This window comes from Echiichthys vipera (genome assembly GCF_963691815.1).
Source record: "Echiichthys vipera genome assembly, chromosome: 4".
Taxonomy (NCBI): Eukaryota; Metazoa; Chordata; class Actinopteri; order Perciformes; family Trachinidae; genus Echiichthys; species Echiichthys vipera.
This window is the reverse complement of record NC_139829.1, coordinates 6,097,397-6,123,152: the sequence shown is the minus strand read 5'-3', so window position 1 is coordinate 6,123,152 and position 25,756 is coordinate 6,097,397. Positions and strand designations below refer to the sequence as shown.

The 25,756-nt window shown below is 39.0% G+C and overlaps 1 protein-coding gene across 1 annotated transcript in view; it reads right to left on the bottom strand.

Moving 5' to 3' along the window:
* Positions 1-1,198: 1,198 nt before the first annotated feature.
* Positions 1,199-25,756, bottom strand: part of eeig1a (estrogen-induced osteoclastogenesis regulator 1a) — a 36,143-nt gene continuing 11,585 nt past the window's right edge. Inside the window, exons 2-11 of the mRNA XM_083911938.1 lie at positions 17,917-18,037; positions 16,704-16,733; positions 14,332-14,448; positions 9,400-9,446; positions 8,513-8,667; positions 7,053-7,157; positions 5,842-6,037; positions 5,623-5,744; positions 5,343-5,412; positions 1,199-4,724 (exon numbers count right to left, since the gene is read on the bottom strand). Of these exons, the coding sequence (XP_083768064.1) occupies positions 4,679-4,724; positions 5,343-5,412; positions 5,623-5,744; positions 5,842-6,037; positions 7,053-7,157; positions 8,513-8,667; positions 9,400-9,446; positions 14,332-14,448; positions 16,704-16,733; positions 17,917-18,037 (1,009 nt within the window). The 3' untranslated portion in view covers positions 1,199-4,678. The remainder of the gene's footprint in view (positions 4,725-5,342; positions 5,413-5,622; positions 5,745-5,841; positions 6,038-7,052; positions 7,158-8,512; positions 8,668-9,399; positions 9,447-14,331; positions 14,449-16,703; positions 16,734-17,916; positions 18,038-25,756) is intronic.

The following is a 25,756-nucleotide window of genomic DNA, read 5'->3' as shown; positions in this document are numbered from 1 at the left end:
TTTCCTTAAGCACTGATTTATTTATACCACTTTATTACTTTCACTGCTATATTCAGAGGAAAATTGTTTCTTTTTTACATTTATTTGACAACTTTTACAGATTCAGATTATTAATACAAAATATAAAAACAGCTAATAAATGATCATATATTGTTATCAGCCTGTGAATGTTCTCATTTGTCCAGGTCATCGTTATCCCCAAAGCAGTTTCAGTCAAAAACAACTGGACTGGTTATTTGTCTAGGAAGACGTTTCACCTCTCATCCAAGAGGCTTCATCAGTTCATGTACACATCTGACCAGGCTGGGACTGGTCCAGGACCAGGACCAGGACCAGGACAAGGCTGGCACTGGTCCAACTAACTGGTTTATTTGGACTCCCAAAAATCCATAAAGAAGGGGCCCCGCTCAGGCCCATTGTCAGCAGCATAAACTTGGTCACTTACAACATTGCCAAGCACATAGCCAATATCCTGGCACCACTGTAGATGTTAGCAAATAGATGTTAAACAATTACAGATTCAGATTATTAATACAAAATATAAAAACAACTAATAAATGATCATATATTGTAATGGATTTAATTATTTTGAAGTATATATACAATATAAAAAAATAGGTTGACCTTTACCAACTGCAACATTAGTGATGCTTACACATTAATAAATCTATATTGTTCTGAAATGGGCTATTCTGCAGAATGAGCTACTTTTACTGTTTTTTGGTACTGTACTTTTACTTATGTAAGATTTTAAACGCAGGACTTTTATTTTGTGAACAATAGATGATTTGAAGGCTTTAGAAGCATGACGTATTATCAGAACATACATATATATATATATATATACATATACAGTATATATATATATATATATATATATATATATATATATATATATATACACTGTATATACATAATACTGTATATCCCTGTTTAGAAGTAAAAGCTAGTCCGAACTGAACAGCACCATCTTCAGTCCATGTTTATACATTACTGACTCAATTTTCCATCTAATGTTCTGATCTGTGATGAAATGTAACTGTTATTAACATGATGTCGCAAAAAAATGTCTATAAATACACGTTAAACAATTACAAAGACAAAAAAAAACAAAAAAAAAACGCACATGTCCTAAATATGTGATAAGAGAGATTCATGGCACTGAACACTGATGACAAAAAAACACAACACAGAAACACTCAGATTAGCTTTTTATTGGTCCGAAGTCATTTCTGCAGGGATATCAACGAAAAAGAAAAACTATAAATTTCCATTATACTAACTTTGTTACAATAGAATAATTTGTTAGAATTACTAAAAGAAAAAGAAAAAAAGCTCAGGGGGGTGAGTTGTGTGCATAGCTTATCACCAAACCTCCAGACAACAACAACAAAAAGGAGTAAAAAGAATAAGGAATAAAATATATAAATAAATGCTTTAAAACAATACTAAAGGCTGTGGTGATGGAAACCCAGCGCTCAGTGGTTCAATCGTGTGATTAATCAACTACATATAAACAGGGTAGTGTAAAGAAAAGTGATTCAAGGTATATATGATGAGCTGGATTCACCCAGTGTAGTGTGAAGACGCCGAGGTGACGGGAAAACTGCAGCTTCACTGGAAAAACTACGTCCATAAAAAAACGTTTACCGATAAAGAACAGAGTCTTAAAAGCAGATTTTTATTGTAAAAGGGGAAAATATTCTGCCAGATGGATTCTTTTTTTATATTTCTGATGTAACAAAAGTAGGACTGAAATAATAAGTCCATTAGTTGCTCAACTATTCATTTATTAACTAATGAATCACTTAATTTTCAAGCACAAATTACAATAAATAGCTTGATCCAGATTGTCAAGTGTGAGAATTTGCTGCTTTTCTCTATTTTATGATTGCAAATTGAATAGGTTTCGGTTTGTTTTTATATTATATTCTACATTATGACATATAATTATAGTCTTAACGATGAACTAATAAAGTGGTTCACCAAACTAATTATGGCTCATGGCACATAACATCCCCGTCATTTCAGTAAATTTAAGAGATTGATGCCCTGCATTTGAAAAAGGAGCGTTATTTCTCAGACTGACAGCTTGTTTCACCTCTTTTACAAACAGTAAAATATGATTTTAAGACTCTGTACGAGATATAAAATCCCTCTTGAGGTTCAAACTAAAAAATAAAAAAGTTTCCTCTAAAACTAAACCAAAAAAAAAAAAAGCATCAACCAGCCGGCTGGTTGCCAACATAACCACTACTCTTGTGTTTGTCTGTGCTTCAGACACTCTGCCTCTTTTTTCTGCCTCTTTGGTGTTTGTTCATGGGAACCCTGCTGTAAACAAACGGCTGTAAACAAACGGCTGTAAACAAACGGCTGTAAACAAACGGCTGTAAACACCAAAGGGCATGGACTCATGCCTTAAACCTGACAGCAGGCTGTTGCTCCACCAGGGGGCAACAAAGAGCTTTACAGTCTGCACAAATCCCTCTCCAAATAAAACCAGAACAGTTTGTACCAAAGAACTAGACCTCATGTGTAGTTTTAACGGAGGACAATTAAATGTGATCCTTCATGGAGAGATGGAGCAACATGCTCTGAGATTACAGTGGGATTCCCCCAGAACGGGTGGCCACACCTGCCAGTGACAACACGAACAAACAACAGGCAACAACATTTCTCTCCTCACCGTCACTAGCACGCTTTCTTGTCACAGTTTTCGTGGTGCTTTAGGATCATTCGAGAGAAACTTTACAGGCACAAAGTGGTTCTTCTGCTTTACCCCCGCCCCGATCTACAGGGAACAACTTCAGAAACAAAAAGACAAAAGCCATTCAGAGCTTCTGCATCTTCACGGTTTGCTCAGTGGTTTTCTTGATCACATTCAGAGTTTGTGTGCTGTTGGGATACAGTTTTAAAAAGGTTGAAACTTTTACCTACTGACTCAAATTGACACATTGAAGTGTAATTCCGGCGCAAAATCATCCGATGTTTTTTTCTGCACTTACATATATCAAATCAGCCATCGAGACAGTTTATTTAGTGTAGCAACTATTAACGGAGAAATCCGGGAGAGTTGCTATCAGCCAGATGTGGCTAGCACTGATTAGCTAGGGGCAGTACGGTGAAGGCATTAACGTAAACAACGTAAAACGAAGCACCGACAATGTAGTTAGTGAACACAGAGTTTATTAAAAGAGTGTTTTAAAGACTTACCTACTGGCCCCTGTACCAGCTCCTCTCATAGTAAAGTCCATTACAGTGGATTACCAAAGTCAATCCAAAAGGTAGGAGCTCATTGATGCTTTGTTTTCTGTGTTTGGACTCTTCTCATGCTGCTGCAGAGGTTTGCTGTTATTTTGAACAGTATTAGTGGTTAAAAAAGACATTTTAATGCCTTCACCGTACTGCCCCGAGCTAATCAGTGTTAGCCACGTCCGGCTGTTAGCAACTCTACCGGATTTCTCCGTTAATAGTCGTTACATGACAAAAACTGTCTCGATGGCTTATCTGATGTATATAAGTGCCAAAAAAGACCATGGGACCATGGGTACTGTACGGTATATTAAGCCCTTTCAGACGGGGAACTGAAGCCGCTCTATGCTGTCTTTCAATGCCACCTAACTCCGTTGAAAAAAACAACAGTCTTTTTTGCCTCACAGAACACAGAAGATGCTGGTCTACCGCTGCCTCCATTCGGTTTGTTTATGTGTGTTATTGTGTAACTTTGGTGAATCTGAACTAACCGTTTAAAAGCACCCCAATACCAGAAACTAACTAACTGATCAAAGCGGCGATGGACCAGCAACTCCTGTGTCCTGCCAGGTAAAATGACTGTTTTTATCAATGGAGTCTGGTGGCTTTGAAGCGAGCAGAGATGGGTGATAACGGTACTCTCATCTACTGTAGGTAATACACTGACTATTGATAAATACCTCATAAATCCACACTTTAAAACATCGGGACCATATTAGTTATATATTACAAAAAGGGAGCTTTAAGAAAATCGGCTCGACAAAAGGATTGTTGCTACAGTTGAACATATCATCCTGCAGGAGTTGTGGGTAGAATGTTTCATGACTTTAGAGGAACAATTCAAGTTTATCATAAATTGGCCGTTTTTGTAACCAGAAGTGGACATTAACGATTTTCACCCATCATCCCCAGTACATCAGTAAGTGACTTCAGTCCGGCCTGCAGTCACTTCCTGTCCGTCTCTATCTGGTTTTAATATAGTTTAATTACAAGTTGTTTTCCTGATATAAAGTCACTCCTCATTTACTTGGTTCTTCTCAGGCAGAGAGAATCTGTTATGAGAATCAACTGGGGACACATGGGTGACACTATCAGGTCAGTTTAAATCAATATAAAGTGTGACGATCCTGAAATCGCTGGACTTCTTTAAATCTAGATTCCCAACCAAATTCTAGTTAGGTCGACACACCCCTAGAAGGCAGCAACGCCAGAGAAACATTTTCTGAGTCAACGTCATACAGGAAAAAAACAACAACATCTGAGCAGAGTGCAGACAAGACAAGTGCCGCCACAAACTTCACATAAAGTGCAAACTGACGAGGTTTTTCCCCTCACGGCGTCAGACCGGCTGAAGCTCTGGGAAAAACCTAGCGGGGACAGAAGACAAGACGATCCACAGGTCAACATGTCCGTCCGCTGCTCAGGCTTAATGGCTCTCTATCACCACGGGCTCGTACCCGCCTGCAGACACCCTGCAAGGACCCAAAACACACAAGGACAGCAGTCAGAGGGTGTGTGAACACGTTCAGTCGTGTGTTTAAAAATACATTTATGATTTTCTGCTACACCCTGCCCTCAACTCTGCAATAGAAACGGTCCACCAGTGTCCACGTTGGTGTTTTTTCTTATTGTGATGTCATTTCTTCAAATTCTTCATATGCCTAAAATCTGCACAACCCTTTAAGGTTATTTAAGTGATCAAACCATTATAGTTAATAAAAGCATTGAAATTGTTTCATAAATTCAAAAACAATATACAATAATCTGACTTTTTTTTCATCAAATTTTACAAACTAAACAGACAAAACATTGATCAAAAAGATTTCTAACTGCAGACACATGACACATATATTTTTTAACATGAAGTTATTTGAACTATGTGCATTGTTTGGTTTTTGAGATATGCTCCTTTTTATGAGTTTCAGAGTGTAAAAGACTTTTGATAGTTTCATATGCAACAGAAACTGAGCTTTTGCACCGGGACGTCACGTAACTTGACGACGTCATCACCAGCATACAACGCAATGGCTTGAGGAGGAAGTGATGGAGGAAAGGAGAGTGACAGTCAGAGTCAGAGCCGAGCTTCTCACCTGTTTCCGAGCCTGATGCCACTGAGTGCAGTTGTTCCATCTCTGCTGACGAACAGGCGCAGGTTGCTGTCTGAGAAGCCAGAAACAAAGAAAACAGAGTAAGCAGCCGCTGACGGAAACCAGAAGGCAAAGACACACAGCAGACGATGAAAAGGTGACAAAACACAGAGATGGAGACGGACGGTGGATAACATGCCGAAAAAACCTTGATGCAAAGAAATCACTTATTATACTTATTATATCGTAACACTTTCTAAGCTGTTTTAAACTCCCACTGTACCTTCAGTGTTGTTTATGTCTGCAAAGTTTTGGCTTTGGACAATTTTCTCCACAATATCGTCGGCATCGATGCGAGTGTCGTTTACCCAAGAGGGCTGACTCTCCACAGAGTCCAGCTTCCTCCTGAAACGCAGCGAGAAGAAGAATAATCTAAGAACAACATTACAGTCTGAGGGAACAGCAACAGGGCTTGACAGCAGACTGTACTCTGCGTCTGTACCTGGGGGGCCTGTTAGGGGGTAAGCCTGGCCGTGGGGGTCGAGGGGGCCGCTCTGGACGTCCAGCGTCCTTATCGGCCTCCGTAGGTGTGTCAGCAGTGAAGCACAGGCCTCCAGAGGTGCTACTTCCTGTCGAGGTGTTCCTGCGGTGTGTGAGGTCAGAGAGGCTGGAGGAGCAGGAGTGCTCAGTGCTGTAGCCTGCAGGGACACAACGAGACATCAGGAGACATCAAGAGACATCAAGAGGAAAACAACTTTGTGCCACTTTGGGTAACTTCCTACAAAACTATTGAGAAATTACTCATAAAACAAAGTTAACTCCAGTTCAGAGCATATAAAACATAAATACGGACGGGATAGTGAGATACTTGCTACAGCTGCATTACTTGTGATGAAAAGGAGAAAATATCTTTTTATTTATCTGACTCACTGCTTTGTTCTCAATAACGGCGCTCCCTCTCCTCGTTTATTCTCTAGCTCGCTCGACTCTCTCTCTGTATCTCTTTAGCCCCATTCACACAGCTTGTTCGTTGCGTAGCTGTTGCGCCTCTGTTGCGCCGAGTCGACGTCTGTGTGAAATCACAACTAGGGCGGCTTTACGGCGTCTGTCTGAATGATAAAAAAGCTGCGTTCGCTTATTGTGTAGATATTCTGCGTGAAAGCCCTTTTTTCTCTCTCTCGCACTCATTGAGCCTCCGTCCAAAACTCCGACATTTCGACAGCTGACAGGATTTTGTTGTCTTAGCTGACTGGCTGTTGAAACAGGTGACGTGCCTTACGTTCTAAAACTAGCTGCTGGAGACTTGACAGGCTGAGCCGCGGGCGACACCGTCAGCTAGTTTGAGCTCACAGTTCACACCGCTGCAACTTTTCTCTGCTAAAATGGTTTTGTCTCATCACACATTTGTGGTCTGAACTTGTAAAGTTGTCACAATACCAGAATTTCAAACTTTGATACAGTTCTAGTATAAAAAACCCAGATATTCAATACTTCTTTCGATACCAGTGCAAAAAAAGGGTCCATGGCACAAAAAAGGATCATGTTTTCACTGAACACAAACCAACACACGGCTGATTTTGTTCGCTGCCATTTCATCTGTGCAGCCTTGGGTCAAAAATCGGATTGTAAATTTGCTTTTTTTTTATAGCTTCAGTACTACTGATACTGAGAAATAAGAAGACTGCGTGAGAAAACTGCTGGTGAATGTTGTACCTGATATTTTGCTGTGCTGGCTGGCGTAGCTGGAGTTACGAGAGTGACCGGACTGGAAGATTTCTGCAGGACCGGACGGGTTCCCTTCTGACTCTTCAAGGAGACCTGAAGGCACAGAAAGAAGAGAACATTTACTTGAAGTCAAAATATAGTTTTTCTGTATTCTTCTGCAGGATCAGACATCAAGCAGACTTTGTTTACTTCCACAGTAAACACAACATGTTTCGTTTGTTTCTGAAAGTCAAAGCGTTTAGATTTTCAGTTTTGGAAACTACTTTTGGTTTGAAATGAAACCTTGAATACTGGTGGACATCCGTGTCTCGTGCAGGAAAAATGTGCAAGTTTTTCTCACGTAGATAAAAGCTGAAGCACAAGTTCTGCTGCTGTGAACGACTTCAGCCTTTCAAGTTGTTTTCTAAATTAGAATGAAAACACATGTCTTCTTTTTTATTATTTGATTCCAAATTAAACAAAATCAGATACTATTTATTAAGTAGGTCTGCACAGACAAGGAATTTGTGCAAAAGTTTAAAGGCATAATATAAAATTAAAATAAGAACATTTACAATAGAATGTGAAAAAATATAAGAATGTTCTTAAAATGTCTGTTTTCATTGTTTTTCCATGCAAGGAAAGTCTTCTCAAAAATAATTTCTCCAGGATGTTTTGGCTCCGAGTGAAACACATCCGGCTGAACTTTAATAAGCAAAATGAAAAAAATTCAAGTGAAACAACCCAAAACTGACATGAGAGCATATATTTAATTCTCTTCCTGTCCGAGATCCGTCTACATCTTGAACACACCAGTCTGTCCAAATAAATCTTGCAAACCTTGATGACCTTGCAAGAAAGCCCACTTATTTGGATAGTGTTCCTTCATCAAACAGATTAATTCAGCTGTGAATGCCCTCCACATCATATCAGGTTGGCATGAATTTTGCAGTGTAATCCTGGCAAAAAATCATCCAGTGGTCTTTTTCGGCACTTACATACATCAAATAAACCATCGAGACAGGTTTTTTCGTGTAACAAAGAGAGGAGCTGGTACAGTGGCCAGTAGGTAAGTCTTTCAAACACTCTTTTAATAAACTCTGTGTTCACTAACTACGTTGTTGGTGCTTTGTTTCTGTGTAGGGACTCTTCTCATGCTGCTGCAGAGGTTTGCTGTTATTTTGAGCAGAATTAGTGGTTAAAAAAAGACGTTTTAATGCATTCAACGCGTTAGCCACTATCCTGGTTTTCTCCGTTAATAGTTGTTACACAAAAAAAAAATGTCTCTATGGCTTATTTGATGTATGTAAGTGCTGAAAAAGACCATGGGATGACTTTGCGTCGGAATTACACCCTAAAGAAACTGGGTATTTTTCCAGCTCAGAACCATACAGAGTACAACAGACTTTAAAAAGGACTAAAAAAGACCTTTTAAAGTCTAAATCTTCCTGCCCAGACATGAATTGTACCTGAGCTGATGATAGAGGGTCGAGGCTTGGCTGTTCGACCCAGAGAGACCCCTCCACCAGCCGGCCCGGGCTCGGCCGTTCCCTCCCCCTTACAGTCCAGCTGCAGGGTGTGTTCCCGTCCTGAGATGGAGATGGACTTTGCTGTGCTGGGAGGCCTGCAGGAGAAAAAAAGAAAAAACACAACTTATCAGTCTGGAACAGATTAAATGGAGTGCAGAGCTGCTTAGCTTGGCACACTCAGATAACCATAACATTTATCGGCTGCGGGGAAACTGAGTCACTGCTGCAACAAAGACGGAGGAGCACAAAAGGTTAAGAATGTACATTAAAATAGTGGACACGTAACGCAGAACTCCAACAAATACAGCAACATATTTAGGACGAACATCATTTTGAAACCTTTGAGCAAACTGGTGAGATGCATTATTTTCCTCAAAGTGTGTGTAAACGGAATGGCTAAGACTGAGTTCCACAGACTTATGGTAGAAGATGTTTACAGTTTGTCAAGTTGGAAATGTCTGGTTTGGTTTAGAAAAACAAGTTTATAAATACAGAAAATGCAGTGTTTTTTAACTTAAACGTTGCTTAGTCAGAGACAAAGTGGAAAAAACACAACAACAAAAGAGAAAACACTTTTAAAGTTTGATGTCAAGTTTAACATGGTGAGACTAAAGAAACACCACAGTGGTTTGAAAACAGTTATGATGTACTGTGTGTACTGAATGTACTGAATACAGTGTATGACTGTATTTGAATGTATTTAAACAGACAAAACTTATTTAAAAACACTCATATTGAGACAAGCAGACTGAAAAATGTATTTAATCACTCCGTGCATTCATTAAATCACTGTGACGTGAGGAAAGACCAAAACCTAAAATACTCACGTTTTAAAACACGGATCCCCAGACAGGAGGGTCATCCCGATGATCACCTTTAAAAAGAAGCAATAGATACATTTTTACCTCACATCGCTTTTATTGATTTTTTTTTTTTCAACAGTCAGTGTCAGGGTTTACACACAGCAACACCAATGCCGGAACAGATGTTTCAGGTCTGTAAATTTTTAGACTATCACTCGGTGTGTGACAAGTTACAGACTGAAAGTCATAGTTTTTGGGTTTTTTTTTACTTTTTATAGTGTGTTGCATCCACTGAAAAAATAAAATATGAAACAAGAAAGGTGTCAAACTGATCATAAGCATTATATCCAAATAGAAATGATCTTGCAGTGCATGAAATCCTGATTGACATCTGATAAAGTTCAGAGCTGAAAAACAAACAAGAAGTTCATTGTATTCTTTTCCATTAGATGCTGGCTGGCCCCTCTGCTGTCTGCTCTGTTCTTCACTCCGTTCTTCTAAACCCAGTTTCATCTCTTGTGTTCAGAAGTCATTTTTGTTTCACTGTCCACTCCTTTCCTTCCCAGCGTTAGTTTAATATCTTCAGTACAAGACTCTGCTCTAAACTCAGTTTCATCTCTTGAAGAGAAACTGAGAAAACAGAGGGATAGGAGTGAAGAACAGAGCAGAAAAGACAGCAGAGGGGCCAGCCAGCATCAAATGTAAGGGAATAAAATGAGCCTCTTTTCTTTTTTTCAGCTCTGAAGTTTATTAGATTAGATCAGGATCACATTTATTAGATTAGATCAGGATCGCATTAACTGCAAGATCATTACTATACCTTGTGTTTTATATTTCCTTTTTTCAGCAGATGCAACACACCTGTTTGTGGATCTTTCAGGACAACACCTTGGTCTAGATATAGTTGGTTTGTATTTTCTGTATCAGCAATAAAAAACAAAACCCCAGAACTTTGTGCATACATATTTCCTCCCTCTGGGCTAAGCCTCGGATCTCCCATAATCCTAGATCCGCCCCTGGTCCTGCACGACGCTTCCTGCTGCTATTATTACTATTATTCATATAAAAAAGCATAAGTTTTATTAGCCATAAAAAAACATCATCAGTAATATACGTATCTCATTGTATGGCAGCTGTAATCACCACTACTCATCATCTATCCTAATTATTATCAGTGTCATATTCTATCACCTTAGCTGTTTCTACTATTCTACTACGTATATTAACTGCCATAACATATAAGTCATATTCACATTGCTATGGATATTATTATAGTTACTGTTAGTTTTGTGGTTGTTTGCACACGTGGAAGTGTCTCTGTGTCTGTCTTTGTCTCTCAAATATGCATGTGGGCTACATCCATGTGTCGACATAGTCTCCAGCATGGCTGCTTCCTCACATCACTCTAATTTTGCAAAACATGCAACAGGTAGATGTCAGAAACAGCAAAGACGTCTGTGTCATTACCTTGAGAAGCAGAGTAGAACGATTTCAACAATGTGTACTTTTGCCCCCACAGTCTTTTTGGGGGCACTTTAAAGTAAAGTAATTAGGGGCGGCCGGGGGCTGAGTGGTTGGAGCAGCCGCCCCATGTAAAGAGGCCGAAGGTCCTCGGGGCAGCCCTTGGCCCTTTGCTGCATGTCTCCCCCTCTCACTCACCCCATTTCCTGTCTGCCCTAAGTAATAAAAAGGCTTGAAAAACCTCCAAAAAATAATCATAAGAAATTAAATTTAAAAAAAAAATAGTAATTAGTGCATAGAGCTACTATTTTTTTAACCCTACAACACTAAAGTTAGGTGATATTTACCCTCGCGATTGTGGTCATGGGATTGTCACATTTTGTCGTCGCTGTCTGAGTCACTAGAGTCCTTCTGAAGCTTCAGTCTTCTTATTAACGTTACCGAATCACTGTGTTTTTCAGCAGGGTAGTGGTAGAAGGTAAAATAATGTCTATTGTAAGTGATGCAAAAAAAAAAACGGTGTAACTTTTCCTTATTCCTTCACCAAACAAGGTTCACTTGTCCCAGGAACGGTTGGACCGGAGGACAAGTTTCCATCTCCATTATTTTGTTAAAAATTCCCTAATTTTTCCAATAATTGTAGAGCTTTTTTATAGAGTCCCAGAGCTATACCTTTTTTCATTTTATGAGATGTTGTATGGGTGAAATGAAAGAAGAGTACTTCAATTTGCCATATATAGTTGTACATTAATATATTTAGTTCTTTTTTTATCGAGAAAAGATACCCAACGTTAGTGATGGTGTTACTAATTTTAGAGTTAGTGTTCTAGAGTTAATAGATAAAAATGCATGCAGTAATCACCACCTTGTGCCAACATGTGTAAATAAAAACCATATTGTTGCTATTAACAGTGCATTTATACATGTATATGACATTGGTCTAAACAGATAAATATATATTTTGTTGTTTGGTTTTTTTTGAAAGCTTTGGGGAAATTTTGCCCCTGGATCAGATTTCTGACGCTGATCGAACATTTACATAATGATAAAACATTTTCCCACACTTGTGTAATTTCAGCCTTTTTCCCTTCGTAGTGCATGTTCTTTCCATTTCCTGCTTTTCTGCACAGCGGTTCATCAACATACTGTGGATCACAGCACTATTCCTGTCCTTATCACAGGAATGTGGTGGAAAAAGAATTCAGATCTTTGACTTAAAGTAAAAGTAGTAAAACCATAATGTAGATTTACTCAGTTACAAGTGAAAGCCCTGCATTCAAAAAGTAATGCAATAAGTAAAAGTACAAGTTTCGTTATATTATTTTTTCCATGTATGTGTGTGTCAGTAGTGATTGCTCTAAGACAACAAGGGAAGCTCGGCTCCCCCTAAGTGTCACTGAAAAAATGTTTTAAAAGTGATGAAATATGAACTGCTATGTGTACATTTCATTGACTAAATACGTGTTAGAAAGCCTTCATCTTTAGTTTAGAATCAGCTACTCATCACAGGTAACCGGCGCAACTTCCTTCTCATTCACCCCCACAGCTCCACAGTGCTTTACACAGTCAGACGCTCAGCTTCTACTGACTTCAATGGGGAAGCGTAGAGCGGGTTGATCCACTGGAGAGAAACTAGACGGTCATTGGATAAATGCTGGGCTTTGTCCCGCCCATCGGATGCTCAGCGTCTCTTGGGGTCTATGGGACAGTGGGCTGGCCCGGACGCTCGGCTTCTGCATGATGATTGGATGAGCTGTCTGTTTGGATTGACAGCTAAATGAGCGAATCAGCGATCTTTAAGAATAAACATCCACCGGAGCATTTTCCAAGTTTTTCATTCCGTTGTTCTGAACGGACCCTTACAGGCGGTCACACTTCACAGTAGCCTGGCGCAGCAGCTCCAGCTGGGCCAAGGCCGTTTAAGCAGCCTAGCTCTATGTTCTCATTAATTCAGAATAATATACAGTATATTACTGGATTATAATTATTGATACATTAATGTGTTCATTACTTTTAATGTTGCAGCTGGTAAAGGGTGGAGCGCATTTAAATTACTTTATACACTGATGGTTATCTTAACTTCTCATTAATAATTCATCATAAATAATCATAATAAATAAATGTTAAAAGTAACTAAAGCTGTAAAATAAATTAAATAGTAGAGGATCAGAAGTATAAGGCAGCATAAAAATGGTAAAGTAAGACTAAAGCAAGTCAGGTAAAAAAAACTGATCGTTAAAACCAACGAGAAAACAAAAGATTAAAAATGATCTTTAATAAGATCTTTTCTTTTTTATACAGTTTTTTATCTTATTTAATTTATATTGTGCCTATTGACTCTCTGTACCTTACTGATGTGAGGGTTTCTACCTCAATTTCATTGTACATTTGCAATGACAATTAAAGATATTCTTTTCTCAAAACATGAAGCTAATGAAATGACAACACTGCAACACTGAACATGTTTTCATCTGTTGGCAGCTGCAGCAGCAAGTTTCAGTAAGCTGGGAGTAAATTCCCAGTAAGCTCACTGACGTCTGAGTTGGGCACGAACACAAAGTCTTCCAGAGGACTGGGACGACAGCAGGAGACTCGTGACTGTGACTGTGTTGGCAGCTCTTTGTCTCCCGGAGCAGTTAGTGTGGATGAACTCTGGGTGGAGCTACAGAGCGAATACTAACCTCCACAGTCAACGCTGATGAGTCAGTAGTGATATTTGGGATGAGGTGACACATACAGTCCAAACCCAGAACACACTATATTTATTGTGTCCTTCCCTCATTATTCCATACATGACCTATTGTGTGGAGCTTTTTATAAAACAAACACACATCCTGTATGTAAAGTGCAGAAGAAGGTCTTAAGAATTGTCAGTTGATCTGGTTTTTAGCACCAAACACTTTTCAGTGACATTAAAATCCTATGACCTTGTTGAGTAGTTTGCTGCACAAGTAATTTATAAAGTGTCTCATCATTTACATTTATCATGTCTACAGAACCGGTTTGAATCCAGAGTTCTTATCAACTCAGAGGAACAAGTGAATATAAACTAATATTTAAAAATAGGTCAGCTCGCTAAATATGGTTAAAAGAAAGCTAAAAACTTCACCTCAGCCTTTAACTAACTCCCAGTTAAAGGCTCAATCTTTACCCAATTTTCTTTACAGATTTTTTGGTACAGAATTTTGTCATAGTACACTTTTAATCTTTATTTTCTTTTTTAACCTTACTTTTGCTAGTATTATCAAATGGGTTTTATCAATGTTAATATGCATTCTATGGATTCTATTCTTAACTTGTTTTTTGTTTTTTTTTGTTTATTTTCATTCTGTGTCTTTTTAATGTGAAGCACGTCATTTCTTTGTTGTAAAGCACTTTGGGCAGTATTTTGTGTATGAAAGGTGTTAAAGAAATAAAGTTTATTATTATTATTAGTATTGTTATTACATATGCCCCAAATAAGACACATTAGTCCTTGAACACCCGTGTCCTTGCCTTCAGTATGGAGTTATCCTGCCGTGTGTTCTTGGTGTCGTATCCCTCCAGCAGACAGCAGCGCACGGTGGAGCCAGAACCCGCAAACTCCGCCATGTTGAGGTCTGTGAAGCCCAGCTGAGATGGAGAAAAAGAAGAAGAAGAGATGACGAGTTAAATCTGTAGCTTCACTTTAATGGAGGGGTTTCACTGGTTCCCTTTATTTTTGGCACATCTGTGACACCCGTCATTTTCTTTAGCACACAGAGCAATTTCACATCGTTGGAGAAGCTTCTGAAGTTTTCTTGTATGACAGGGAGAAGAAAAAACACACGTCAAATCTCAGGAGTGTCATTTTTAAAGAGGCTTCGGTGAAAGCAATTCCATTTTAGTAAAAAGTGAGCTGATGATACCCTCCAGATCTGCACAGACGTGAGCAGGTGCACAGTTCAGCATGTGGTGATTTAACTTGTTTACTGTCTCTGTGACCTCAATAAATCAAAGAGCAAGAGTAATGTCGGTCCCCCGTTTGGGAACGACTCCTCAGAATATAGGTCGCTTTTTCTATTCATCTCTGCAAGATGCAGCCCGTCTGTGGGTTCACTTCTGCTTTTCTACCTCGTTAGGAAATAAGTATGAATATTGGTATCTGTTTGATTTACAGAAGGTTCTGAAGAAAAAGCTTGATCTCCCTTCTTCTGAGTCTTCCAGAAGATCATGTCACTGATATGTATCATGTATCTTCAGCACTGGATCCCAGAGAAGGTGTTGGGATGGCACAGGGCAGTAACTGAAGACAAACCTCTGGACTTTCTGGTCTTCTCTACTCCAGAACTAATGTTCTTGAAAGAATATGGAAACCATTTCTTGAATATATTTAAGCTATTCTCACCTTTCTGGCTTGTCCCACGGCACTTGTTAAAAATTTGAACATGAACAGCCCCTCATCCCTCCAAAGTGTATTTCACTCCATGTTGCCTGATGAACCTGTCACATTTACCCAGAACTGATTTTTCTGTTTGGGTTTTTGTGTTTCTGATCCCAGCTTGTTGTTGTTTTGTCTGGTCCTGTCCTCTGTATGCTTGTTTATGAAGAAAATCCATAAACACATTTAAAAAAAAAGATTTTAAATTACAGACATGAGACAAAAGCCAGTTTAAACAAGTGAGTCTTTAGCTTATGATGCAGGTTACCATTCAATATTTTAGGAAGAATAACACACCATCATATGCAGTGGCGGATTAAGGTGGTCATGGGCCCCTAGGCTACTGTTTGTTTGGGCCCCCCACATTATTAATCATGCTTTATCAGAAAAAAACACTAGAACAGAAGACCGGTTAACCTCAACCTTAAAAAAATCCTTTCAATTAAGGAATTTTCTTTAGTAGATCTTTAGTTGTTCTTTGAGTTGTTGTGCTTTTCTTTTTCGTGCTCTGCTGTCACATTTCCTTTCTGACATTTTGCTGCTGTACTGTCTAGTAAGTAAGTGAGTGACGTATCATTTGACAACTAAACTGACCTTATGAACCCGGCCACATGATGGCAGCTGATTTGGTAGATGTGTCCCATATCTATCCAATCAGCGACTTCATTTAAAAAAAATACTTCTAAGGGTCCTTATAGGGGCCAAGGTTTTTTTTCCAGTGTAGTAAATGAAGAAAATTTTAAATAGTCTGGCCAATCCAGGGCCCCTGCACACCTTGGGCCCCTAAGCTGCAGCCTAGGCCAGCCTGTCATTAATCCGCCTCTGATCATATGCATACGTTGTTACGTCGAGATGACAGAGCCCAACGGCTTAAGACACTTTACAAATGAACCACTGACCGCCTTAAATCTTTGCATGAAAACTTTTAATTAAAAGTCAAAGGACTCTGCCTTCATGACCTTTACCTCTAAAAACAAACCTCACTGCCTTTTGTCTATGTTATTTTAAATCCGCTCTGCAGCTCCTCTCAGGCTAAAGGTTCCCATTCTTCTTTCTACAGGTTTCCCATTTTCTTTGAGCTCGTGTTTTCATAGGTGCGTATTTAAAGGAAGCCGACTTCTAAGGAGGGAAGCGGAGTATATTTAGCTGAAAAGGAAACCTAAATAGAGAGTGGGCAAAAAACAAAGGAAACGGTTCCTGTCGCGGCAACAACTTCCACAGATCGACACAAGTTTACCTTCAGCAGGGGTTTGACCTTGTACTTTCATTCCCGTGATGGGACTGATTCGTCAGGAGCTCTTACAGTTACGGTTAGAGAGGTGTTGGCAGGATGTTGTGCAGACTCCGGGCAGGTTTCTTTTGTTTATTGTCAATGCTAATATTTACACGATGTGGCATTAAGGTTTACAGACAGCTCATCTGTAACTGTTTCTATGTGTTTATGGACGTGAGACCGAGGAGCTCTTACCTTCGAATATGCTTTTCCTCCTTTGAGTTCCTGCAGAGAGAAAACAGGAAATCAGTAATGAACCCTGGGATCCAAACTGATCCAACATTATATTCCAGTGGCCTCCGATTACAGGGCTCTGATGAGAAAGTTGAAATTACAGGCTGAGACCACACTCGTGGTTCCTCAGAACCGGCGTTCACGTGGGAGAGCTCAGCATCAAGACTGCACTGAAATATCCTTGAGACGTTTTTGTGAGAATGTCTCCAAACCTTTTGTACAATTCTTTGCTTGATCAAGTTTGTTATACTTATTTTATGACCTTACTTGAGGGATCTTCTGTCTTACAAATCCTTTCCAAAAAGCACTGATTTGGTGATTTGAAGGTGAAAATACATCAACACATCCAGTTTTAAACTCTGCAAATTTGGTTGAAGAGTTTCATTTTAGAAGACTAGGATATGTGAGGGATAATGTAAAGCGAGACGCCATTATTGTGATATCAGGATTAACCACTTTTGCCATAACCTCTGTTACATAACGTCATGGTTTCATAACTGTAGGAACTGTAGAAGCTACAATATCTACGATGTCCTGATTCCTGCGTTATTGTCATGTGAAAACCAATCTCACAAATCATGCACCGGTTTCTTTTGTGTGTGAGAGAGTCTTCGTGCAACTCAGCTGAAGCTTTGAGAAGAAGAGCTGTAAAAATGTCAAAGGGAACTGACATTAAGACTTATGTCCTCCAAATCTGCAGCGTGGAGCCTTTAGTATGTGTCCAAAATGAGCAGGGAGTTGTTGTAGGAGATGGATATCCATCAAAAGCGTGGCATCTAAAAAGTGAGTGCAAAGGGTCAAACACTGTTAATATGCTAAAAGTCGGAATATTTTGAGAAAAAAAAGTTGGACGATTGTAACAAACATGTTGGAGAGAATCCTCCAGCCCAAAGCAGTTTAAACTGGGCTGGAGGACCAAAGCAGTTTAAACTGGGCTGGAGGGCCAAACCAATTTAAACTGGGCTGGAGGGCTTAACCAGTTTAAACCGGACTTACCAAAGAAATCAAACATTTGACACATCTGTTAAACATGCAGAGTGTGTGCGCTCTCAGGTACCAAAATTAGACGCCGACAGATTTAACATGAGTTGGTACCCGTCAGGAATTCATCAGGACCCTTTAAGGTACAGAGGTCGGTACCCAACTCTATCCAGAACAATTTTGAGAGGCGTACCTTCCTGACTGACACCCTGCAGACAGAAGGGTCCAGGACTCCGGTGTGGGGGTTGGCGCTCATTTTGGACACAAAGGTGAACCTCTTCCTCCAGCGAACACAGTTTTCTCGAACCTCCTGTCTGTACGGAGAAGACAAAAGAATAGCATGGAACTCATAAATCTCTGCAGTGTGGTATTCGGTGTTCTAGTGCATCCAATGAATTATTCATCATTTTGAAATTTCTCTTTCTGCTTACTCCTCACTTCTTCAGCTCCAGACTTTGTTTAATGATAGTATAAATCATTTTGTTCTGTTTGTCGATGTAATAAAACTGTGACAAAGACACAGAAACATATTTTGTAAAATGGCAGCAACCTGGATGAGCCCCCAAATATGTTACTAGGTAACTACTACTACCAGTCTAGGGGATGAAGGGAGTAGCAAATTATGTAAACAAGAAACTGAGTGAGGGGAAGGGAGAGAAGCACAGGGAGAACACAAGGAGCAGACATGAAAGATCAACTAACTGATTGATAAACACTGTTTTCATTTGACATTTAGGTCAAAACCCAAATTTTCTCAAGACTTGGTGACTCATTATTTTAATCTGCTTTGACTTATTTTTTCCTGTTATGTCATCCAAAGTCTTACAGCCTCATGATGACCAGCGTGTCCACTGAGGATCAGATGCATCAGAGCACTGAGAGAAAACATGTTGTGAGCAAGTTTTTCCAAAATGAACTGAGTTGATTCCCATAACTTCTGACACTGAAGACAGTTTTTAGTTTTGGAAACTTGGCCGATTCTTTTGCTGATTTTTTGGGGGTATACGCAACATGTTTGTTTTGAGTGGCGGTGAACTGGTGATGTTTTGTCAACAAGGAACGGCATTACAGACATGTAGACATGGGTTGTCTCTCCTGTCAAGGAAACCATGGACAATGGTCAAAAGACTTCTGTGAAAACACAGTTTGCTTGGTCAGAAAACGCCAGTGGAAAACCTTTAAGTTTCCATACATCCTGGCTAATGGCTGGGAACAAAGCAGGAGGTGTTTAAAAAAAAAAAACAGAGCGGGAGGCTGATCTGTTTGTTTCTGAAAACAAAAGCTGATGAGGCTGGAGACAAGAAGTGTCATAGAAACACAGAAGCGTGCAGCGAGTAAAGAAGAATGTAGATTTCTTTAATATATCAATGTGACGTGTGTTGTGTTGCCAAAACAAGTCTCCCATCTAAATGGCATTTTCTGCAGCCCTTCACATCATCTGTAAAATCTAAAAAAAATCGATTAAGTGGATCAACATAAAAAAAGGAACACCCTTCAACTCTTTTGTTTACTTTTCATAGAAATTGCCAACCATTACCTAACTCCAGCTGGATGGGGATTTCCATCTTTTCTTTGTCTTATAAAGACAGTTCACTGCCTATTTATGAGATTGTCCCACTGTTTTTTGTACTAAACAAGCAATTTAAAGATGTCATTTTAGGATTTAGGAAATTGCAAAGGCCATTTTTCACAAATTGCCTGATATTTTATCGACAGAATGTTCCAGAGTCCAGATCTAAACCCCATAGAGAATCTCTGGAAAATCCTTCGCAACAAAGTAATGGCTAATAAACAGAAAAAATACAGCAGAGGTATAGCCACAGCTGATATTCTATCAAATTCTAAACAGTAAAAAAAAACAGTATTTCAGAATGAATCATGTATTTATACTTTGATCTCCACTGTAGAGTGGTGGATGCTGCTGTGCACAAAGCCACGTCACAGTGAGCAGAGCTTATTTCTGCTGTTAATTATGAACGTCTCTGGTGCCCCAACAGGGAGACGTCAAAAAAACAAAAGTCAGATTCAAAAAATGCTGCATACCAATTACAGGGAACAGATCCTTACATTCTTCTTTACAGGCACGTCTTCTTTTATATGGAAGTTATGAGAAGCTACAGTGGTTTGTGAGCGACCAGATAAATACCATCCAGCTAAAAGAGCACCATAATCAGTGTAGATGTTCTGTCAATCCCAAGTGAAAGCAAAAAGGCAAACAGCTCATTTTGGAAACTTTCATAGGATTCTGTTTCAACAACATGCTGAGAAAAGAAGAATCAATTGAACGGCCAAATGTTTCTGGAGTTACTTTCACTGCACGACGCCTTTTTGTTTGAACACGAATAAATCAAGACATCAGCGCGGCATTCCTTCAAAATAAAAGCTGAAAGAGAACGGATGAGCAGTTTCTTTTAAAGTAGAGATGTTTAAATACCTATATTTATCAATTGATTGATTTAAATGTTTGTTTAGAATATGTAAATGAAATTAAAACAGGAAAAAAAACTATAAAAATAATAATAAAGACAAATTATCATACAGGCAGCGGGAAAAAAAGAAGAAAACAATGCATACAAAAATAATTTATTAATAAAAAACATGAAAATGAATTAATTCAATTTACATAAAGGAGGTATAACTTGTGTATTCCCACCCTTCTCCATAATTAGCAGTATTTAAATATTTTGTAAATATATTGTGATTGTAACATATTAATCAACACTTCTTTTTTACTTTATAACAAGAAATAAATGCATTTCAGCATATTTATTTATAATTTATAATGTATTAATCACCACTTATCTTTACTTTAGAATAAGATATAAATTAATTTTTGCTTATTTATTTATAATTAATAATATATTAATCACCACTCATCTTCACTTTATTAGAAAATATGAATTCATTTCAGTATATTTATCCTACATATTAATCTTTTCTCTGGTTCTGAAGTGGTGTTTTGTGCATAGGGGATGCAGAAAAATACACACATAGGAAACACAAAATGTAAACAGAAGAAACACAGAAGAAATTAGGAAAATACAAATATATGTTAAAAAAATTCAAGTAGTAAATAGAAAAAGAAAATTTCCTGTCAATCTTCAGCTGTATTAAAAAATAAAAAACAACTTCCTTTTATTATCGAGTTTGTCACTCAGTTATAATGGAAAAATAAAATAAATAAACTACTTTTTACACGTTTGGTTTATGGTAATCAGTGTAAATGAGGCCGTTTGAGTTTTTGTGTGGGACAGAAGGTGCTAATGACACATGTCACACACACACACACACACACACACACTATAGTGCTAACAAGCAGCATCTGCTCCTCACACTCCCCTCCCCCATCATTTTATTCACCATTATTCACCATTATTCACCATCTCTACACAATGTGCTGCATGATTTCCACTGCTTCTCTTCTCTTTATCTTTATGAACCACTTTGAATCATTTTTTCACAGTTTACACACCTTAAATAAGAAATATTATTATTACTTCCACTCTTTCCTTCCTTTAGTTGTACAATGAAGCCGTGAGGACATCTTATTCCCATTGCAGAATCTGTGACACACCTATCACACCATTTATTTGTAAGCCTTTATTTGAAAGTGAAGCTGAAGATTGTTATACTGGGCATCAGCTCTTTATATCTGCATTATTTCAATGGTGTGATTTTCCTGAAATGTTTTAATCCTGGTTCAACAATTTTAAACACTTTGTAACTTTGTTTTGAAAAGTGCAGTGTAACGAAAATGTAGTAACATATTATTATTATTATTATTATTATTATTATTATTATTATATTTGACGGGACACAGGGTGGTTTTAAAAGACTTGCCTACTGCCAAACTACCAGCTCTTCTCGTACTAAAGTTCGTACAAGTGGATTATTATTTTGTAACTTACATACGCAACTCCTTTCATTTACGTGTCAACACTCGATACACATCGTCACAAACAGCACAGTAATAATGCAAAAGGCATTTCCATGGAATTATAAACGCCAAAATTTTCCTCCTTGAACTGAGCTCCAGTGCATTCACTAATCCACTTGTACGGACGACTTGTCAACATGGACCTGTTGTAAGAGACAGACTTGTAAAACAGTCTAGGTTCATTAACTATGTTGTTGGTGCTTTGTTTTATGTTTAAGGACTCTCATTCTCATGCTGCTGCAGAGGTTTGCTGTTATTTTCAGCAGTAATAGTGGTTAAAAAATGCTGTTTTGGATGCGCTTAGTGCACCGCCCCAAGCTAATCAGTGTTAGCCCTTTGCGGCTGTTAGCGTCTCTCTGGGCATTCTCTATACACGGTTGATCAACGGAAAAAAAATGTCTCCATGGCTTTTTTGATGGAGTTTCATGCCGAACAAGACCATTAGGGTCCATTTTTCCAGACTTACACTTTAAAAAGGCCTGGGTTTGCTTAAAACAAAACGGTGGCACAAACTCACGAGAAAGAGACCAAAGACAAAAAAAAAACCACAAATCATGTTGCAAATCTTCTCTAATCCTAAATCAGCTCTTTAAAATAAAGATTTTCCCCTCAAGCATTTATAGCTGAGAACAAGTGCAGTTCTCAGAAGAGTGGAAACAACAGCACGCGCACACACTCACACACACGGCTCTTATCAGGACCCCCTACGCTATTGGTCCTCCAGTGTGTTAACGGGGAGCGCTCCCAAAACCACATTCCTCAGTCCAGATGGCTTTGTTCAGACTCCATGGAAACCTCACACTCCTCAAATCCACCAACGCTCTGCCAGCAGCTCAGGGGAGGAGACGCTCTCACACACCGACACTCTCTCTTTCAGCCTCAAACGTTTTTATAACCCTCCACCCGTTTGTTTTTAATCTCACCTGCGACCTTTAAATCTCTTCTGGTCACTCCTTTTATTATAACATGTTTATTCACACTTTGTGCAGGAGGAGGGCTGGGGTGTAGTGGAGCAGTTAAGAGCGTTTTTTTTCTGGCTCTGAACTCTGGCTTTCGCCTCCTACATGAGACTCACATCCCAAGTATGTTTTGTAATAAATGTGAGGAACAAAAAAACCTACATGGAGTCACGCTGTTTCAGTTCATATCTGATCTCTAAATCCGATCCAGAAGCATGAAACCTACAAACTGCATCATGAGCACTGAAAAACTGATTTTTGTCTGGTTACACCCAACACCACAGAAAATAAATTACGACACTTTTATGAAACAAAACACTGACCATAATTGGAAAAAAAGAGAAAAACTAAAGCAAAAGCCACACATTTAATAGGCGAGGGAACTATTTTCTCTGTCATCTGTGTAACTTTACTGATCTAAAACGCACAACAAAGGCTGAAGACAACGCTGACACTCAGTGTGGATGTAGTCAGTGGATCCACACTGAGTTCATTTTTATGCACGGCAGTAACCCGAAAATGATCTTTCCCCGGTTAAGGGAATATTCGGATTATTGAGTTCCCCTTGTATACATGAGCAGGGGAGAATGGGAAACTGATGGAGTTACTCTTCCTCCAGTGTAGTAGGTGCTCCCTGCCAACATACAGCTGGTCAGAATACAACTTTTTCTTCCGGTTCCCCTTGGCCAAAATCACAACTCTGAAAGCCGGAGGAAAATGGTCGACTTTTGGACGGAATGACAGAAACGGGTCTTCTTGGTAGTGATGCTCGTTGCCATGGTGAAGTTGTCCCTCGGTTTTAAGGTAACCCACGTGTGCGCTGTTACTTCCTGATTCATTCTATTTCCAGGTCAAAAGCCACGGCCGTGGAGTGTATGACCCACGGAGCATGTGCAGACGCGTGACCAGATATTACTCCTGGTACGCCGTTTATTTAATTAGGTTTTTAAAATGCATATAAATGCACTGACAGAAGCATGTTGAGATGCCAGAGAAGAGAAAAGCATCTTAATTTTGCTGGGAAAAGTGGAGGTAAATAGCTCAGTCACAACCATCACTTAATCAGATAAGACAATTCATTAGTTAAAGTTCATTTATTTGGTTCTTTATTAGTGAAAAGTATTTTATTTTATGCAGTAGAGATGGACCGATTTCACATCATGGCTATAGCGACCTAAATGATCCCAGTTATTAGTATTATCGTGGTGTTGCATTTACATGCAGTATAAAAACAAACTTGTTACTTTTGGTCAAAGGTAAACACTGATGTAAAGTGTCTGTAACTCCAAATTTATAGTGATTTTACTTTGGTACATTTATTTACTGTAAATGTGTCATCACAGCTCATGTTTCTCTGAACAGAAACTCTCAGTGTCACTGTGTGTTACCTGTTAGCTCTATTTTTGAATAGAAAGTAAAAAATAAAAAACAAATCAACTAAATCTGCAAGTCAACTAGATCAGGCAGACAATCGTGTCGCTTCTGAAACGCCACCCTTGTTGTATGAAGCCGTGTGCAGGAGCACGGCAGAAGACCACACAGCAGCACGCGTTGGAAGCAGCAGCTAACAGCTAACTAGCTCTCCTCCTGCTGATTTGAACACAGATTTGTCGGTGTAACATTAGCAATATCAGCAAAGAAATGGGGTGTTTCCACTGGACTTGTGGACGATAGTGAGTTTTTTCTGTGTCCTTTTAGATTTTTTGGAGAGAAGCGCAAAAATAAATGTACCTTGCAGCTAGCTAACTTTGTGCGAAGCATGACAACATTCACCGCTATATTTTCAAAGCGCGATGATCAAACATGTAATGATAATTAAAAAATGAAAATACTGTGATACTGTGCAACTATTAGTACGTATTTATGGTGTGCAAGAACTTGTTACCTGCTAACAGCAAGCAGTCTTCATGGAGCTATGCATTTACTAGTTGTGGACATCTTTTGAGAATTGAACTTCGTGTCAAGACCTCACAAAGAGACTTGACTCATCCAAAAGTAGAAGCCAAGATAGGATCAGCACTTGAGCACTGTTGTCAATGCAGACTGCCTCTCTAGAGCAGCGGGCTGCGGTGACAGTAGACAGACACTAGAGCTGCTCTCACTGCTGCAGCTGAACAGCGCTCACATAAACAAGAGGGCCGACATGATGAACGCCTGCAAAGGAGAAACCAACACAAAGGCCGCCATTGTGAGTGGCTTCTTCCGTGCCTTATTCCATGCCTTCTTGCTTGCATTTTTTGTCCCGCGTTCAATTCTTTCATCATCAAAATTGCCTCAAGTAAACATAATTTACAGACAGCTGGGGAAAAAAATAAATAAATAAAAGAGTAAAACCTGATGTTTCCCTCACATCCCGAACAGCTTCAGGAAGAAGTAAGACTCCTACAACGTCCGTACCTCCATCTACATTTAATTCATTGTCACTTGTAAATGTTCACAAAAAAGCTGTGTTGAAAAGAGAGATCCAGAGAATGAGCTCAGCCTCAGAAGAACCTCAAACCAAAAACAGAGATCGTAAGAGGACAGAGAAGTCTGCCGGCAGACCGAAGCTTGGAGAGTAAACGTAATTTAATGTAGAACAGGCTCAAATTCCTACATCATCAACAATTACATGCACATTACAGTGAGCAGGCCAAAAGCCAAAAGGGCCGATTAAGCAAACACGAGATGCAACAAAAATATTACTGTGACTATATAATATCCAGAGATTAGGGAGAAGTGGTAGGAAAGCAAACAAGAGCCGGGGAAGAAGAGGAAGAAAGGATTTATTATAAGTAAAAAAAACAAACAGAAAGAGCAAACCAGAGGAGGAAGAATTGAGAAGAGAAGTTGGGTTTTTTTGACGATTATTTACAGGAAACATGGGAGATGGTGCACAAAACAGAGGGTTTTATGCTTTGAGACGTAACCGCGAGAAGATGTGAAGCACTTATCGAAGAAATTAGTTTTCAGTTTACAAGCAAAGGAATTAATTTAAAAGTTGGTGTTTGTTGCTGCAGAGACTCTTGGCTTTCTCCTTTTTGTTTTGTGGTTTTGGAAAGCCTTTTTTGGTTGTTTCCCAAATCTTATTATATATGTATTTATGTTTGAATATGAGGTGTTTTGCTTCTCTCTGTTGTTGCAGCCTGTCCTGGCAA